Source organism: Ciconia boyciana, chromosome 2 (assembly GCF_034638445.1).
Source record: "Ciconia boyciana chromosome 2, ASM3463844v1, whole genome shotgun sequence".
NCBI classification, from domain to species: domain Eukaryota; kingdom Metazoa; phylum Chordata; class Aves; order Ciconiiformes; family Ciconiidae; genus Ciconia; species Ciconia boyciana.
The window spans coordinates 35,648,035-35,668,251 of record NC_132935.1 but is presented as its reverse complement, the minus strand read 5'-3'; the positions used below and the strand labels follow the sequence as shown (position 1 = coordinate 35,668,251).

Sequence of the window (20,217 nt, the reverse complement as noted above, 5' to 3'; positions counted from 1 at the left end):
TGAAATGAGAAGAAAAAAATCATGATGGCTTAAGTAGAGATAGATAAGGAGTCAAACAGTGTTGAAGATAAAAAGATATTCGTGACTTTCTGAACAGCACATAGAATGCAAAGTGTCTCAATGGGAACTTTTGTAGTGTATGAATGCCTACAGTTAAAGCAAAGACTTTGGCTGACTGTTTTGAAGATTATTTCAAATCAGACTGAGTGTGGCTACTGATTCTAATCCCACAGCACTATACAGAAGATGCTTGAGCTGCCTTTCTGCCATCCACTTGTTTGCAACTAAATATTAGGCCTCTAATACTTCTGAAAGAGCATCTAATTTAATAGTAAAAACTCAGTGTCTTAGACTCTCATACACTATCAATTTTTTATTTATAATTTGCATGAATTTAAATGTCATTCATAATGTAGTAATAGTATTATCTGTGTTGAGTTTTAGTGGCATGGTTTTTTTAATACTTTCTTAGCAAACAGATAAATATGTAACACATACCTCAAAACTGACAGGTATATTGCGCTTCAAAGCAATTTCAAACACTACACTGATCTCAGACTTGTTTGCATCTTTATCTTCTTCTGATTCTTTTCCTGTTTCTCCATTCTGAAAATTAAGAATACATAATCATATCACAATTTTTAGAAGATAAAATATATAATACGCTTCTCCCCCAATTTCTCAAACACTTTTTTCTCCTGTCATGCTGTAAATCAGCGTTTGTACATCCTTCTCAGCACCCTATTATCAGACACCCACTGACTGTGAAGCCACATATAATGCACTTATGCGTCATAATAAAGCAACACATACACATTAGTTTATAAATTAATGATAGATGGCAAAACAACTTATATGGATTTTAGTCTTATTAATGACATGGATAATAATCATCTGAATACACATTTCTTGTGTCGAACATGAGGATCAAACAGATCCTTTGCCCTGTTTCTCAGTCTCTCTGTGGGTACCCCTTCCAAGCAAGGAAGAAGTCTTCTGTACTTCTTGGAAAGCACAGAAGACTGTACTTCTCTCCGAAGAAATTCAGTGAATCACCCCCACACTTTGACTGGGTCACCAGGTTACAGGTGTCCTCAGCAGGTCCAGCTGGTTAATGGCCCTTCCATCGACTTCCCTCTGGGAGTTATGACCAGTGTGAAAAGGTAGTGACAGAGAACAGCTTGCTCAACACAGAACATTATTTATTTATCCATAGGAACATAACAAACAGAGAGGCTAAGAGATAAAACAACAAAAGGCACATGCAAACATTATCCTGCCTAAAATTCAGCTTTGCTTTGCACTTTAGGTAAGTCTTATTTTTCTCAGACAACCACCAGCATGGGGATCAGTCAAAGACTTATCACCTTCTGCAACTGCTACCTTTTGGTGTTTGTTCCTCAGACCACATCTTCCTTAGTTCTCAGAGGTTTCACTTTCAGCTACTTTCAAACTGCAAAGCCCTGAATCTTTCAAACTGGGATCTCTCAACAACCATGTAACCTTGGCCAGGCTCCTAATTTTTTATTAGTGGAGGTAAACATCAAAGAAACTTGGGCTGAATTAGGTGGGTTCCTGCAGAGTTCCCATCTTACATAACAAAGTCTGATCTAAATCTTCAGCCACCAGCATAGCTAAAAAATCCAGATACCGAAGTTATAAAATAACATTAAAAAAGCATTAGGTTCTTCACATCAACAATGAAATTTATCAGTCTTTTATCTACCATTTCTTAATTATTAATCTTTAAGATAACGCAGGACCAAAACCACAGCAGTTAGCTATAGCATGCAGACTTGAAGCACTTTTTGTCTCATTAAGTGGTCACAAAATTTTGAGTCTGAAAAAGCAATTTACATTCCTGACATTGATCTGGAGCTACATACAAAATGAAAATTTATAAAGTTTATAGAAACTGATGAAAATAAAGGGTGCAGTGCAAAGCAGTAACAAGGGTAGTTAGAATGAAATTATGTAGGACCTCTAGCTCATTTCATATAATTAAATGTAAAGTACCACTGAAATCAAGAATGTAGGTCATTATTTATAGGACAAGCAAAGCATTAATTCAGTGAAGGACTTAGGTTCACTGAGAAAGATCAACTGAACAGAGTTAAAAGGACAATATTTAAAAGTAAAAATATATTTTGGGGATATAAAGAATACCAAACATAAAGAGTGGGGTAGTACTATTCTGTAAAAAAACTTAGTGAGAATCTTACTCAGTATTGTATTCAGTTGAGTTTGTGTTTTATAAAGGATACTGATAATCTGAAAAGCTGACAAAAAAAGCCACAAGGATGAACTACTGATTAGAAAAAACAACTTTACACTGAGACACTATGGAAACAATCAGTTCTATAAAAAGATTCAAAATTACTTACATATAATCTGTAAATGTATATGGGGGAGAGATTTTTGGTATCTGTTTGTTACATTTAGCAAAGATAAGAAAATACCAATTAGATAGGAAATGAAGCTAAGCAAATTTAGAAGAAATACCTTGCAAATTATCTTTGAAATGGGGAATAATCAATCATTGGCATAATTTACATAAAGTAATATAAAGCCCACTGGACTGTCACCAAACCTTTAAGTCAAGAATTTTTAGGTTTTCTAGCTATACTCTAGCCTAACCAGATATGTAGAGTCTAATGTAGAAATTACTGTTCAAAATTTCATGATTAATACAAATACATCAGTCCAGAAAATCCCCAATTGTCCCTTCTGCCCTTACAATTTCACTCCTTGCATATTTTTCCACCAAACACAGTAGGGAGTCTAACCATGAGTGGACAATACGGAGGATCATAGACTTTAAGGCTTAGACCTTAGTACTGAGCAATAAAGTTTCAAGCCTTAGTCATATGACTTCCTTAAGGAAGATAAAATATGTTCAGGAGTGTCTCAAGTACTTCGGATTTAAATTTGATCCTCATTCCACAACTGACACTTTAATTGTAAGGCCTTTCTTACCCTCACATCTATGAGACAGCAGAGGTGCTTTGGCAGACACACAATAGCTCTTTTATGAAAGCAGGTTCACAGGCACCTGTAACCCTGCCTTGTTTGCTGATTGCTTTTTGTTTCTGCTCACCTTACACTCTTCTACACGTTTGCGCAATGAAGTATTAAGATGGCAATACTCCTCTTCAATGGTTTAATATGGATAAAAAATGAATCCTTAACTAAGTTTTAAAAAAAAAAGGGTATCTCAAAATGAAAGAAGAACATACAGAAGCCTGCATTAGGCAAACATGGTTATGAAGGTCAAAAGGTAAAGCCATGTATTTACTGTGCTATACTCCATGCATCCCATTCCAGTGCATTTCACTGAGTTACTAATGGGATGCAGGGCTAGATCGGTACCAGCAGGTCTGTCCTCGCTCCCCTCTCTGCTCTCATTGGAAGCACAGTGGCAGTGACTGGGGGAGAAAGCTCAGTCAGTCACGTAATTGAGGCCAGCCAGACTCTAATGAGTACTGGCTCTGTTCCACGCATGACGTTTGAGGAATGGTGAATCAATCATCTTCCACGGTGGACCCAAGCAGGTCAGTTCTGCTGAAGAAAGCAGAGTTTTACTGAGCTGGACCATGTCCTATGGTGAGGGCACATGCCACCACTGCATAGCAGCCCTGCGTGCACTTCATATGACCAGCAGCAGGGAGGAGCCTGAACCTTGGCATCATGAAGCCCTTAAACTCTACTTCAACCAACTTCCAGTTCTCTGGAGCACTACACTCAGCTCCAGACGATGCAGATCTTTGTACTCCATCATGACCTAGGCATAATGTCATCTCCAGCCTTTTCCAGTCACCTACAACTCTAACCCATGAAGTGACAGACATGTTTCTTCATGACTAGCCCACAATCAGCGCCCTTTACCCTCAGCATGACCAAGCCACGGAGGTTTTCCTGACTGAGGACTTGATTTAGTCTCCTGCCCACACACACCTGCTATTAAGATCTTACAGTATCCCAAGTAGTCTTCAACTGCTGCACCAAAAACTCACAGTGCTCCCACAGGTCTTGCGAGTACTATGTGAATGTCTCAGCTAATCTATGGTATTGTCTCCTGGTAAGTCTTCCCTATTCTTCTCATAGCTAACTGTGGATTTGATTCAGTTTACATATATAACTTACGGTGGTTAAGAGAAGAATTAAGTTACTTCATTAGCTCATGAGAGAGACAACACTACAGCATGCTACAAGAATTGAGGAAACTCAATTTGCCATGAATACATCTTCTGAAAGTATGCACATCCTAACAGACACTGATGTAAATAGACACTAAATAGACCCAATTAGGCAAGATTGTTAATTAAAGATTTTATTACTTTTGCTAAGTAAATTACATATGTACTTGGGCTATGAAAACTCAGCATATAAACCAAGTACATATCCATGTTACTTATATATATTCTTTACTTCCATCTACTACTTCTTATCCTATGCACTTAGTGGTTTCATTTCCACTCTGATTAATGGATATCTTGAATTCAAAGATTCTTTTGATAAGATACAATATTAAACATATAATTTTCAAAAACTAAGAGTATGCTGAGCTAAAAATATGTTTCAATAATATGAAATTCCCACTCAGGTTTGTGCTAAGGATTCATTATCAACCAACACGTTTGTCTGGAAACCAAAAGAGAAAGGAAGGGAATTAACAACAAGAAAGGAAATAGGGATTCTTCCTAAGACTTTACATATTCTTTTTTAATAGTTTTCCTGTTATTAAAAAAAAATCAATATTAATTATAGTAAGTGATTTTGAAGAGAATTTCCTGATCCAGAAAAATAATATAGCAAAACAAAAGGGTGAGTCAACCTCTCTTTGGATCAAAAGGAGGACATAGACACAGGGTGAGGCAGAAAGAACAAAGATTTTTTTTTAAGAGAGAAAATTATTTCCATTCTTAAAAAGCAGCTCAAAACTACCACACAAGACACTGAAGGTACTATTAGTAATGTTTTGTACTGTGCACAGGGGTTCAACAGGCATCATCAGAAAGATTGTACAAAATAAAGATTGTCTCCCCATGCATTTATTTTGGCTTACTTGACTGGGCAATTTTGTTATATTTGTCCTTTCAATTTGCAGATTATTCTGAGAGTAATTTTTCTGTTAGATATTTTTTAAAATATGACAAAACGTTTTCATTTTTAAGTAGCAATATATACCACTTACAAACATAGCAGTGAGAAAGCTAGCTATTTAAAAAGGTACTAATGGCTAAAAGCCTAAAACCATCAGATAGGTGATCAGTAGCTGTCAGTGAGCTCCATCATGTTCTTAGGTACACTAGGGACAAGTCATTTAAACTGTAAATATGACATTCATGGCACAACACACATTCAATATTAATAATTCATTCTACATGAAGCCACTGATTAAATGGACATTTTCTCCACTTTTGGTATAATCTGAAATATTTTATCTTATTTTTTACTTCATCACTGTTGACAATCCCATCTTTAAAATGCTAACTTTTTTTGTTATTTAAGTCTACTTTCATGTCAGGTGTGCTATTATAAAGAAATAGCACTAAAAATTTGTTAGTATTGCTTCTCTAATTACTGAGGCTAATATGAAAAAACCACTAAAAATTAAACTTTGACAAACTGGCAATTAAATTGTTAGATTTGGTATCTTAACGTGAAGATTAGGAACAGTTTTCTGAAACACAAACCTGAGGTAATTTTTCTGGAATAGGTTCATTCTGGAGAGCTTGAAGGGCCTTCATTGCAGCATTATGTCTAGCAGCTTGACGAGTCTTTCCTTCACCAAAAAACTCACTGTTGCCAACAGTTAACTGGACATAGAAAATTTTAGGCACTGGGCAGTGATACCTGGAAAGAAGTCATGAAAAGAAAACAGCAATACAAGTTACGAATTTTAACCATCAATTTTATGTAATGTAGAGCAGTAGTTAGGGATAAAACATTACCTTTTCTCACAGAGTAAGACCTAACACTCAAATACATGGACTGTTCCTCAGCAAGGCCGTCAGTAACTCTGACAGCAGTTCCTACATGCAAACCAGCTCTTCACCCACATTTGCAGGGCTCTGCAACGAGTGCTACTATACTTCAGCCCAACAGCCCAGCTCTGCTCTCTTCTTGGTTTCAGTCTTGAGAAGGTTAAACCTAAGGAGAACCGAAAGCTCCAGTGGAAGCCATGCCTGGGAGACAACTCCTGTCCCACAGCAAAGTGGCACAGAGGAAGAAGGATTGTGAGGTCTCTCCTCTGAAACCTGCTGGCACAGCTCATCTCGTGGGGACAACAAAAAGTCAGATGGCAGAGAGCAAGGGACCTGGACAATGTACTTCTAGCCTCTTTTTAAAACTCAAGTATTGAAATTGTTGTAGAGGATAAGGAGTTCTCTTCCAAAGCGTAACAAAGGGTAGGGAGAAGCTCTTCTCCAACACTGCAATAGCCAAACATTTTCCAGGGACGGAAAGAAAAGCAGCAATCGCCACCACATTGTTTTCCTATTTTTTGCTTTCTACAGAAAAAGTTCCAAATATAATGGCAGGGTTTGTTTTTCTGAATATGCCTGAAAAAGACTGAAAGAAAGATAAAGCAAAAAAATCAATGTTTTCCTATGAACTGACACAGCTATTATTCCTCAAAGAAAGCAGTATCTTTATTCATATCATCAACTCCACATCTCTATTTTCAGTAATAAAAATAGCTAACCCAAGCCTACTCCCTACCCTGAAACCTGTCTCTCGCTAGCAGCAAATGAAGAAAGCGATGTAATGCCATTCTTGGGTTTGGGAGGTCCTGTCACAGCACTGTGACAACTAAATGTAAGAGCTTGTCCACATAAGCAATTTCTACAGAAAAGAAGTATTCCCCCCCTGCCCCAACTCGACTCAGAAAAAGCAATTCAGCACAGATAATTAGCTCTAGTCACTGTTAAAACTATAATCTTTTAAAAGAACATTTCCAAAAAGTCCTCTAATTATATTCTACGTAGGTGAGGGAATTTGCTTCATAGTCTGTGGTCTAGTCTGCCTATGCTCCTTCCTCAAACAAAGGCTTTTCTAACACACTGGAGATTTAGCCCTTGGAAAAATATATACCTATCAGAAATGGTTTCTCATTTATGACAAATAACTTGTACATATTTTACAGCAATGTAAAAAAGCCCGGTATTCCAAAAGCATGGCCAAAAGCTAGGTCCGTCGCAACAAAATGAGAATCACTTAAAAGCACAGCAAAGTACTACATTTTTCCTTCTTCCTCTTAAAGGATCCTTACTAAAGCATGCTCTCTCCATTTTCATCTGTTGACACGGATGGTGATGTTTTTGTATGACGACTTTCTGACTTTTCATTAATAATTGTAATTAATTTGTTTAAATTATAAAACAAAATAAAAAGTTTTTCAGATAGCAGCATACTTCAAACCCAAACAAGTGTGAATAAGCACTCCAGTCTCAGTGTCCCTGAACTTTGTGCCTAATTCTAAAAATACGTTTATATGGAAAGAGCAAAACCATAATACTGTCTCCAACAAGCTTCTGGCTATAGGGCCTTGGAGGGGTGAGCTAAATTGCCTTTATGACATGCAAAAAGTGGGTATTTACTTTGCTTTCCTATTTACAGTTTAACACAGTTATAGGGAATTATTAAGGTCTGGAAATGTATTTCCTTATGTAACATTTTCATAAAATTATAGAATAACTCAGGTTGGAAACGCTCCTGGAGGTTATCTTGTCCAATGTAGCACCCAAAGCAGGGTCAAGCTCTGAAGTTACACTGTCTTGTTCAGGCATTGTCCACGGTATTGTGGATACCTCCAAGGATGAAGATTCCACAACATGTCTGGGCAACTCGTTCCAGTGCTTGCCCACTCTTTCTGGAAGAACATTGCAATGCTCCTACATATATAATGAAACTCAAACACCACGGTGCTATTCATTAACAAAGCAGCTGTCAAACCAATGAAACAGTTCAAGAAAGTTAATTTCTATCGCACTCCACTATGTCCTTCGTTGCTTCTGGCATAGAACATTCACCTTCTGCCTCCCTCTGCTTCTAAAAGGTACAAACACAATACCAAGACACTATCAATTTGACAAAATCTACAGTAAAAAGTACAGTGGCTTCAGACTGAGATTTACCTCAAAAAGAATGGTAGTTTTTAAAGTGAAAGGCAGAATTTCACCCTTTCCCTTCACTTAATGAGTTTACATAAAATGCTTCCTATATCAACATTTTCCTTTGATTTATTACTTTTATTTGGTTTGCAATATTGCTTTAGGGAATATTAAAAATAAATTTAGGGAATATGCAGGCAATAGATGTAAATAATACCTTGAAATAATTTAAATCTAAGAATCAGGAACAGGCCTTTGACACCAAACATAGGTCAAACTATATTACCAAAGTGAAAAATATTACACTTATTTAAAATCAAGGGAAAAATAATTAAAAGCTTCATCAGTATAGTCACGATCAACTCCACTTCTTCCACAGCTGGCTTAGAGCTGTCTGTCCCTGGCTCCTCTACACCGCTAGCGTGATTCCTCTGAAAGTCTTTCCTTGGTTTACCATGCAAACACAGAATAGTTGAGGTGGGAAGTGACCTCTGGAGATCCCCTAGTTCAACCCCCCTGGTCAAAGCAGGTCAGTTAAAGCAGACTGCTCAAGGCCACTTCCCATTGGGCTTTTAGTATCTCCAAGGATGGTTGATTCAACAACCGGTCTGGCAATCTGCCCTGGTGTTTGACCACCCTCACAGTCAAGAAGTCCTTTCTTTTCTTATGATTAAATGGAATTTCTTGTATTCTAGTTTGTGCTTCTTTTTCACTGGATAGCACTAAAAAAAGCCTGGCTCCATCTTCTTTACTCACCCCCTTCACATATTTTATACACATTGATAAGATCCCCCTGAGCCTTTTCTTCTCCTGGCTAACCAGTCCCAGCTCTCTCACTCTCTCCTCAGATGAGAGATACTCCTGTCCCTTAATCACCTTAGTGGCCCTTCACCAAATTTGTGCTAGTATGTCCATGTCTCTGTTGTACTGGGGAGCCCAAAACTGGACCCAGCACTCCAGATGTAGCCCCTCACCAGGGCTGATTAGAGAGGAAGGATGACCTCCCCTGACTTGTTGACAACACTCTTCTAAATGCAGCTGAGGGTGCTGTTGGCCACCTTTGTTGCAAGGGCACATTACTAGCTCATGTTTAACTTGGTGTCCACCAGGACCCCCAGGTCCTCTTCTGCACAGCTGCTTTCCAGCCAGTTGGCCTCCATTGTGTAGTGATATATGGGGTTATTCCTGCCCAGGTGCAGGGATCTGCATTTCCCTTTGTTGAACTTCATGAAGTTACTGCCTGCCCACTTCTCCTGCCTGTTGAGGTCCCTCTGGATGGCAGAGGAATCCACTGGCGCATCAGCCACTCCTCCCAGGTTTGTATCATCTGCAAACTTGCTGAGGGTATGCTCTGCCACATCATCCAGATCATTAATGAAGATATTAAACAGTACTGGCCCCAGTATTGACCACTGGTCTACACCACTAGTGACTGGCCTCCAGCTAGACTTTGTGCCACTGATCACAATCCTTTGAGCCTGGCAGTTCAGCCAGTTTTCAAACTGCCTCACAGTCCATTTATCTAGGCTATATTTCACCAGTTTGTCAATGAGGATGTTATAAGAGACAGTGTCAGAAGCCTTGATAAAGTCAAGATAAACAACATCCACCCCTCTCATCCACCAAGCTAGTCATCTCACTGTATAAGGTTATCCGATTGGTCAGGCACAATCTTACCTTCTTAAATCCATGCTGACTACTTACAGTCACATGCCATTCTTAATATGCTCAGAAATGGTTTTCAAGATTATTTCCCTCATCATCTTCTCAGGGATTGAAATGAGGCTGACTGACTTACTGTTTTCCCAGATCCTTCTTGCCCTTCATGAAAACAGGAGTGAAATTTGCTTTCTTCCAGTCCTCAGAAACCTCCCCAATCACAGCAATCTTTCAAAGATAATCAAGAGTGACACCGCTATGACATCATTCAGCTCCCTCAGCACTCATGGGTGCATCCTGTCAGGCCTCATGGACCTGTCCCGTCTGTTTAAATGTTCCCCAACCTGATCCTCCTCCATCGAGGTTAAGTCTTAACCTGCTCCAGACTCTTCTGCTGATCTCAGGGACCTGGGACTCCTGAAGGCCAGTCTTATCAGTAAAGACTGAGATGAAGGCATTTTGAGTACCTCCATCTTTTCCATGTCCTTTGTCATCAGGTCACCTGCCCCACTCAACAGTGGGTCCCTCGTCTTCCTTTTGCTGCTGTAGAAGCCCATCTTGTTGCCCTTCACATCACTTTCCAGACTCAATTCCAGATGGACTTCAGTTTTCCTAACCCCCTACCTGCACACTTGCACAGTGTCTCTACATTCATCCTGGGACACCTCACCTGGGTCACAAACCCTGTTTTGAGTTTAGTCAGAAGTTCCTTGATCATCCACGCAGGCTTCCTTCTGCCTTTGCTTGCCTACCTGCACGTCGGGATGGATGCTTAAACCATTCTTGAGCTTGGAGGAGGTGAACCTTGACAAGCTCTCCTGGACTCTTCCTCTCTTCAGGACTGTATTCCCTGGGATTCTTCCAAGCAGGTCTCTGAAGAGACCCAAGTCTGCTATCCTGAAGTCCAGTTTGTGATCTGTGATGTTTGCTTTGTTCTCTCCTCTCAAGATCCTGTCACTATCTCATGGTCAGTACACTGACCCCAACCTTCACATCCCTGACCAGTTCTTCTTTGTTTGAAAGTGTGAGCACTGGAAGGAGTGCCCCTCCTCACTGACTCCTCAATCGCCTATGTCAGAAAGTTGTCACTGATGCACTCCAGAAACCTCCTGGATTGCTTATGCCCTGCTGTGATGTCCCTCCAACACATACTGGGGTGGTTAAAGTCCCCCATGAGGACCAGGGCCCGTGGCCATGAACCTTCTTCCAGTTATGTGAAAAAGACCTCATCTACTTCTTCTTGGATCATTCAGACTTCTTCTTGGATCATTCAGTCTGTAGGAGACACCCACCACAACATCACCCATATTGGTATGCCCTCCAGACCTGACCCATAAACTGTCGGCTGTCTCATCACTCATCCCCAGGCACAGCTCCATGCATTCCCACCACTCTCTCACATAAAGGACAACACTCTGCCCTTGCCATCCTGGCCTGTCCTTCCTAAAGACCCTGTTTGCATCGATTGCAGCACTCCATTTGTGTGAGCTATACCACCATGCTCTGTGATTCCATTAAGGTTGTAGCCCTGCAGCAGCTGCACACAGACGTCTCATTCCTCCTGTTCATTCTCCGTGCTAAGTGTGTTAGTGTATTGCCACTTCAGATAGGAACCCAAATGTACTAATTTCCCAGAAAGGGTATAAGGACTTCCCCCTTTATGCTGTCCTGTAGGATCTTCCTTACTTGTGTGCATACACTTGGGGTGGGACCCCTTCAGCCCTGTTTTGTTGGTTTTAGGGTCTCTCTTGTCAACATAACCCTTAAGTCTTTGCTTACTAACCTGGTCCATCACTTTGTCACTTGGTTATAGGTCAACTCCACTCTCTGTCACTTTAAAGCTCTCTTGACCACATTGGCCAACCTGTTGATAAAGATGCTTCCTCCAATTCGTCAGGTGGATCCTGTCTCTTCCAAGCACTGGTCCTCAAAGAGGGTGCCACAGTTGTAAAAATCAAATCTCTGTAGTCAGGTAGTCATGCTTGTTATGCTCCATGTGTCCCCTTACAGTATCATTGGTGCTCACAATGAAGAGCAGCAGTAGGTAATAGTCTGAGGAACAGACAACCCTTGGCAGTCTATCGACAATGTCCCAATCCAAGCCCTCAGTGAGAAGCAAACCTTCCTGCACAGCAGGTCAGGTTCACAGATAGTAGTCTCCATCCCTGTGGTAGGAAGCTGCCCACTATTATCACTTGCTGCTTCCTTCTGGTGCTGCTGCAGGGCTCAGGTGCTTCGAGGGCTCCCAGGCCCTCATCTGATGCCGTGGCACTGAAGTTGTCATTGCAGATCTGCAGGTGGAACAGAAGCCTTCCTCCTGGTGCCAAAAGTTACAAGCTTCCAGCCTTCACCATCACAGGACTCCCTGTTTCCCAGCCCAATAAGCACTGACTCTCCCTGCTCCTCCTTTGGTATGGTTGAGGGTTCAGGCTGTTGTACCTGCAGGGTCTTGGAGAAGATCCAATTGATCTCTTACTCATCAGCTCTAGTGATGTCAGCACAGTTTGCTGACATCTTCCTGCATCTCCTTTACTTGGTAATACTGATCCTCTGACAGTGCACACCTCCTGCAGATAAGACCACTGCCTCCCCATCCCAGCTTCCAGCACTCCCTGCAGCTGAAGGTCTGGAGAGCTGCATCCTCCCTCTGGAACTAGATCTGACTCGAGGTCTCTGAGGTACCAGGGATAGCTGCTCCAGATGGTGCTAGGAACTGTGCCACATGGCGCATCACCACCATTGCTGAGCACACACACACTGTCCTCAGCAGAGTTTCTGGCTCCCTTCTGCTGAATTGCTGTGCAAACCGCTGCATCTGTTGGTTGCCTCTGTCAGCTGCAGCTTAGCACAGGATAAGGTCTGTCATGCACAAGCAGTAGACACCTTGATAGCACATCCCACCTCATTACTTCACAATCCTCTTTAAATAAAAAGAAATGTGGTAGTGCTGTTAGCAACTACCTAGATTTAGGGAAAATACAACATCTATCAGAAGTTCCTGTTTCTTGTTGCATTACTAAACCTGCCTTTCTCTCCATTACATGCAAAGGAGGAAAGCCCATGAACCTTAATCCACTTTATAAACTCAGATCCTACAACAGGCCCTCTCTTTTCCCTCACCCCTCCCCACCTTTTCTTTTAAAGAGTGTTTAGGGAGCTATTTATGTGATAATATGGAAAAATGATATTCAGCCTGTGGCTCTAGAGCCTCATGCAGCTCTTTGGCATTGGCAGAATGATTAGGCTTTTACATGGTTTTGATTAAACTTTTCTTGCTCTGCTTGGCCTCAAGCAGAGTTAACAGAGCACTGATAATATGAACATTGCCAGGAAAGTGCAAAGGAGTACCTGAAATCCTCAAAAAATGGACTAAATCTATGACGATATTGGCTCCTCTACACGAGGCATGTCAAATAGAAACAAAACATCCTCCTCTTTTCAGCTGTGAGGACAGAGACTGTATTAACAAAAGCCTTAAAACTAATCATAATATTACAATCCAAAAGTACAGTGCAACAATTAAACTGAGTTTTAATATGAAATGATGCTGCATCCTGAAGATGCACACTCATGTAAGGAACAACCCCATGCAAAGATATCATATCTGCCACTGATCATTAACAAACCTTCCCAATATATTGCATTTGAGTTACTAAAAAGGACTCAAAACATTATCAGTCTTGGGAATATTCATGTAGAATTTGCTGATTATTACGCAATAACATACCAGCACAATATTTGCCATCACAAGAACTCCTAAACATCAGTCCTACACTCCTTAGCACTCTGTTGCTCTGTTCAACCACAGAACTGAAACAGTCAGGATTTCCAACAGCAATGCTTCACGTACGGACTCATTAGGTTTCTGAAAGTTTTGAAACTACGTACATTTAAAGAATATGCATATCCCTGCATTCTATATGGTGGCTACAAAGGTAAGGATTTTTCTTTGGAGAAAATTCTTGTGTAAAAAAGATTCCGAGGTGATACTGGCACACTCCTCAGAACATAAGCTGACAGACATAGCCAAATGACAAAAGATTACAAGACCAGAAGACAAGAAAAGGACATGTAAAATGATACATTCAATTGGAAGAAAAAAAAACTTGATAAAGGATAATACTTTAACAACCAGTCACATATAACCTATTAAAACAAGTTAATTTTCATCTGGACATTTGATATTCTTAAGAAGATCCCTCAAACAAGAGGTCTGGAAAGCAGGTTCTCTTTATTCCTTCTAAGTTTCATAGTATCAGAAATGTACTTTTTAGCTAATGCCATTGGTATCACTTTAGAATAGTCAACCTGAAAAAGGATATTTGCTCTATGACTGTGACCTTGAATGCCAAGTTTCAGCAATGAGCAATATTTACAACTAGTTATAAACCCCTAAAAATAGGGGTTCATAACAGAAATGCTGACAGACCTTAACTAAGCTGGTGTGAGCGGGCGCCACTATAATTAAATAAATCACCAAGGTCTGTTGACAATTAGAAAACTCATTTTGGTTTGCCACAGAGACAAACAAAAATTCTGTTCATTATAATTTTACTGGAATATGATGTCATAACATGTAAGCATACTGAAACAATCTGCTGCTTTTCTAGCCAAAATATTAATTGCATACTAAGGAGCCCTTGGGGCCTCTTCCTTTTTGGCCATCAAATCCACACACACAAAGACAAATAAAGTATTAGTACATACGTTATGTGTTCAAACTGCATTTCCTGCATTTCTCTGGATTCCTCAACGGCATAAATGTTTCTGATAAATATTGTTACTTTATTCTTACAAGGGGGAAAAAAAACAAGTGCAAGCTGCAGCTCAAGGAAACCAGGAAGTTTATTTAGATTTAGCCTCCTTTTCACTGTTAAAAACTCCAGTGAGGGTTTGTCTAAATTCTAATGACCAATGTATTCTTCACCTATGTAAAAAAGAATAAACAAACCCAATTACTTCCCCACTACACAAGTGTTACAGGAAGTATTACTCTATTCCCATTTCATATTGCAAATTTAAGAGGAGCAGGGACCATTTTGGTCAAGATAAGGGCCACTAAAATACCAGATACAACATGGTACAGGAAAGTTTTCAGATGCCAGCACCATGCTGAAAGGGTCGTTCTCTGCACTTTTTCCCTCTGGCTCCTTTTCCATACCAACTCAATCAAGCTGCCAGCCCTGCTGACACTGCTTAACCAGGAAAATGCTGCGAGCTTTGCGAGGGGGGGGACAGAGAGCCACAGACTGTGCAGGGGAGTAGGAAACAGCATTTGCTGTGAACAACTTTTTCTCCGTAACATTTGAAATTTCTCTAGGGGAGTAAGTTCCTTAGTGCAGCTGTTCCCTGGCCATGCCCTATTTTTCTAAGCAGTCCATTAGCCACGTGCATTTCTTACAGATGTGAGTTCTACGCTTTGAAGAAGGAAACATCCAGTATAGCCACTTTTGTCTTCATACAGTCCACCTTCTGGTTCTTTCAGCAGGTCCACAACGCCTGAGAACAAAGAGGCTCTCTTTTCCAAGTACTCCTTTTGAGAACTACAGTCCATTATCCCTGAATCAGTCTGGCTGTCCTCTTCTAGATTACCTCCACATCCTCCAAAAACATTCTTACTGTAAAGCGAGCAGGACAAGGCAGTATGTATCACTTTTAGCCAAACACATCCCTTATTAGATGGAAAGATAATTTTCTGAAATTTCTATTCAGATGATTTATTTATATAGCCTATCACTGTTCTCCCTTTTCCTAATGTTGACCTCCCCTCAGCTACACAGACAAGATTTTAAAATAAAATAATCTGTATACTTGCCCCAGATTATCCTTCATTCAAAAGATGGTTTTAAACTATAATCTGAATCTTTAAAACTTTAAAATTAATTTAATTGATTCTGGATTATTCAATATTTTTTCTTTATACAATATTTGCTATGATCAATTTATGAAACCAGTTTTGACCTAGTTGTAGAAACCCCCTAAGCAACAGAATGTTTAATTGCCTATGTAAGAATTGTAAAGAATAACCATGTGATGGAAAAATATTAACAGAAAGAGATTCAAAAGCAACTGTTAATTTTTAAAAAAAATAATGAGAAAACATAACAAAGATGCTTATCACTTTCAGACACAGAAACCCCAAACCTTCTCTATTTCAAAAGTAAGAATGTAAGCAAATCCTGCATTAAACAGTCAAGATCCATGAGTTGCAGGCAACTGCATAATGTAGTCCTCTTTATCTGTTGAGGTCTATTAGAAAACAAATTAGATTACTTGCTTCCAGTGCTTCTGCTGGGAGGATGATCTGGAAGCTGAGTTGATACTTAGGAATCTCATAATGTTCAGCTTGGCTATACTTTTACATTTCATTTTGTGTCAATACTATCCTTTAACTTACATAGCTCATTTACTTTTTTGTTATGCTTACCCCCCAAGGCAAGCTTTCCCATTCCTCTCAGCCTTCGTTTTGCAAGGGAACAAGTCAAGGTATTTTAGAAGTCTTCTGTATAAAAGGCTACCCACTATCCTGATAATCCTTCACAGCCCTTCCCTATACTTGCTCCTGTTCTTAAATATGCGTGAAGAATGGTAGACAACATACCATATGAAAGGCTAACAGTGTTCTGTATAACAGCAATACTTATATATCTTTACCAGAAATACCTTGCTCAACACATCTTAAAAATCACATTTGCCTCTCCTCTGGCTCAGTCACATCAGTTGTTCTTAGTTTATCTTGCAAATAATTAATAATATTAGATAACACTCCTGTTCTGTGATTTCCAACTGAATAACCCTCAGGTGGCAACAGAGTTAGTACTACTAGCGCCTATAGTCTTAACCTTACATTTTATACTGGAAAGTCTAGTTTCATTCCATTTCTAATGTGTCAGTCCTCATGATCATTCAACCCTTCCTGCATATCTTGATCTACCTGTGTAGCGATGACATTTTCTACATCCCATGAACATTTTCCTACTTTTTGTGCAAACACCTTTAACAAAAATAATTAGAAAGGTTGATTCTAAAACTGGAAGAACTGCACTTCATAATCTTCCTCCAAGTTTGACTTTTAATACTGCTGATTATTTTTCTTCTCCTTTCCCACCTTGCATTTCTTCTACAAATCCCCATCTCCTTCAGTTTAATGAAAACAGTATCCTTATCTAATGCTATAAAATGCTTAATTGGATCCCACAAATATAAGATTTATTTTACTCTCTTTACCTAAAAAATGAGTTAACACATAACATGCAAGGTTAACACATTAGTCAGACACAATCTACCTTTAGTATACAGTAACTTCATGTTAAGTTTTACCCTTTTTTACTTCCATGTCTTTATTTATACTTTCTTTTAAACTTTGTGCTGAGTCTGTAAATATTTCATGAAGTTAATGATGATCCTCTTTTTTTTTTTTCTTCTTCTTTTCCTGGGCTAGAGACTACGCAGTTCCTTTGAGCAGTATGACTAACTTAATCAAAAAAATTGACTCATGTTTTCACGATCACAGTATCGAAACATTCCAGAGTAAAAAACAAAAGGGAGGGGGATTCAGTTTAACATAACATTATCTAATGTGGAATCTTCCCAGGAGAATTTATGATGGCAAGATGATAATATTGCCACATCACTGTATCTCTGAATTCCAAGTTGCTCAATACAGACATTTGACTGAAGTAAATATTTCAATATTTACTCTCTGCACGTACCACTACTTTGTTTACCATTTGCAGTAAATATGTACACCGACAAGTAAAAAAGAGTTGCTCATCAAAAGTAATTAGAAGAAACCAACAGAAAGCTACAGACATTATAAGTTAAATACTTTAACAGTCACAGATTAAGCTAACAAGTAATACAGCAAACATTGAGCCAGCTACGTAGCACTATAGAGAGATGCTTCCATGCACAGTAAGTTCAGATCTCTGCTTCCACTTTTATTGCTCTCTCTCCTTCAGTCTAAAGCCTAAAAGTCTAGAAGAAGAACTTTTCAAAGTGCCAGAAGGGTCTCAAAACCAGCCCGAATACCTTTTTTTAAAACAAATCAATACTAGCGCAAGAGATACGAGAGGAAAAAAAGAAAAAGCCTAAGAAGTAAAAGGAAAAAAACCTAGGGAAAAAAGGATCGTGAGATGAACCTTCCAAAGTACTGTACATTGGAGACTAAAGTAGAAAAAACAAGTGAAAAACAATAATCAAAATCAAGGAGAGAGCACAGAACAAAATGTTATGTGCCTCTGAATAAGTATTTTTATCTATCAACTGAATAAGTAAGTAATGAAAATAGTCAACACAACTTCAACTTATTCTTGACTGCAAAAATAGCATAAAATATAAGAATGTAACAAGAATACTGCCTCCAGAGTTTAAGACATTGAAAAATGTCAAGTGAACAATTCTGAAATGGAGATCGGGCTGGGGGCAGGAAAAGTTAAATACAAGGAAAAATAAAATGTTATTTTCCGTGACATAAAAACAAGTACAATAAGAATAAAAGGGAAAACATAATGAAGCTGTGATGTACACTGTATACTTAGAGGTTAAAGCAGACATCTAGAAGACAAACATCTCAAACTCTTATCTACTTCAGCTTATAAAATTTCCCATGAACTGTATTACTCACTAATCTTTACAAGCATGCAGAGTGGTTACTGAGAATGCCGTCCAAATACCAATTACAGTAAAAGAACATAAACAATGTTGCATATCTGACTACAATATCATTTTCTTTCTACATAAGAAACTCATGTCAAAAAAAATCATGTCACTTACCAACCTAGAGACTAAGCAAATGAGAAAATGAAGTACCTCACTCATTCAATTATCATATATTTATACTGGTAATATAACGCTAATAAAAATGTTACTAACAAAATCATCTCAGGCCTAGGACTTCATAGGAATTAATTAACCTAAAAGTCCACAGAGGAAGAATGCCCAAGAAAGCTCACAGAGTGATTCTCACCTTCAAATTAACTTAAATTGAAATAACTAGTGTATATTGGGCTACATTCTGTTCCCACTTGGAGGAATGTAAACATAGAGACATTAAATTGCATTATCCTGAGTAAAAAAACCTATCATTTTAAACTTGGCAATTAAAGGATTGAAAGTAAGAACAATCTGAAAAACCACACTTAATTCTGGCTTAACAAGTCTCCTCTCAGCAGCTGAGTGCAGTTAACTGAGACTCTCCTACCTAGCTAGTTATCATCTCTGCATCCTCTAAAAATGTACTATCACAGTCAGCTACAGCTTCTGTCCAGAAATCTTCCCAACTGTGCCATCAGACTTGCAAAGAAATGAAATGAGATAGAGAAAGCTTGGTCAACTGGAAAAGGAGGGCATTTTGTGTTGTCCCGCACTGATCCTATCAGGATGCTGAACACAACGTGGATGGCCTTACGAAGGAAGCTTTATCTACACCTGGGAGGGAAAGGGAAGGAGTCTGTTAATCAATCACAGTGAAGTTTGGAAGGGGCAAAAAGGTCGGAAAGCAAAAAGATGAGTGGTGAAGTCTTTCAGTGCTTTGATCCCTTTCTATATAAAAGCATAAAAAGAGCAGATTTCCTAGGGCAGATTATTCATGAACAGCAGACATAATACGCTTTCAATTTTCAAACTTTAATGGGCATAATGGATTTACACTAATGACTGACTAGTATATAAATTCATTGCTAATAAAAATGTATAAGTGATGCAATGAGGGTGCAGTAGTAGGGGTCACCAATGCACAGTGACTTGCCTCAGTTTGTCCACTGAATACAATTTAGTACTGAATATCAATACAGAAAAAAAGTTACATCATGTTAGATCAATATACTAAAATATAAAGTTGCAGACTTGCTAAAAGGTAGGAAAAGTAGGAAATGTTTAAAAGATGGTGTGGAATTGTATTCTAGAAAGCAGGGACTCCAAAATAGACTTGGAGGATAGAGATACCAAGGACTGTTGATCATATGTGTACCGAGATGGTTATTATGGCCTTTGACTTAGTAAACAAGGTCAGTATAGACATTAACTTTACTGAACTGAAGGCTCAGCTGCTGATGTCCACCTCCTTAAGAATTCCCATTTCTGTTTCACTGACACTAATGTCAGACTTTAATCTAAATCATTAAGGTGATTAGACTCCACTTTCTCCTCTTTTGTCATGGAAAAGAGCCTCAAAGCTAAGAGAGTTGTTTTTTTTCCCCGAGATTATTTCCTTTTTGATCACAACACTGGGGGCTTCAGCCCCATTTCAGTGAAACAAATAATCCAAACAAATCATGGTGCCAAAGTACCTGACGCTATGAGTGCAGCTATCCTTTCTGTGACAATGACCAATTTAAACTGGCATTCCTTTTTAAAAAGATCCTAAAAAGACAAGCAGATCTTCATAAGATCCTGACAATCAGCATTTCAGAAGAGATGTTAACTGTACTTTCTTCCAGAGAAC

At 39.0% G+C, this 20,217-nt stretch overlaps 1 protein-coding gene across 6 annotated transcripts in view; it reads right to left on the bottom strand.

Annotated features, from left to right (window-relative positions):
- The window catches only part of STAU2 (staufen double-stranded RNA binding protein 2), a 175,046-nt gene that overhangs the window by 114,172 nt on the left and 40,657 nt on the right, over positions 1 to 20,217 (bottom strand). For all 6 annotated transcript variants that reach the window (XM_072852339.1, XM_072852335.1, XM_072852341.1 and 3 more), the window contains 2 exons: positions 5,697 to 5,856; positions 499 to 606 (listed from right to left, as the gene is read on the bottom strand). In XM_072852339.1, the coding sequence (XP_072708440.1) occupies positions 499 to 606; positions 5,697 to 5,856 (268 nt within the window). The remainder of the gene's footprint in view (positions 1 to 498; positions 607 to 5,696; positions 5,857 to 20,217) is intronic.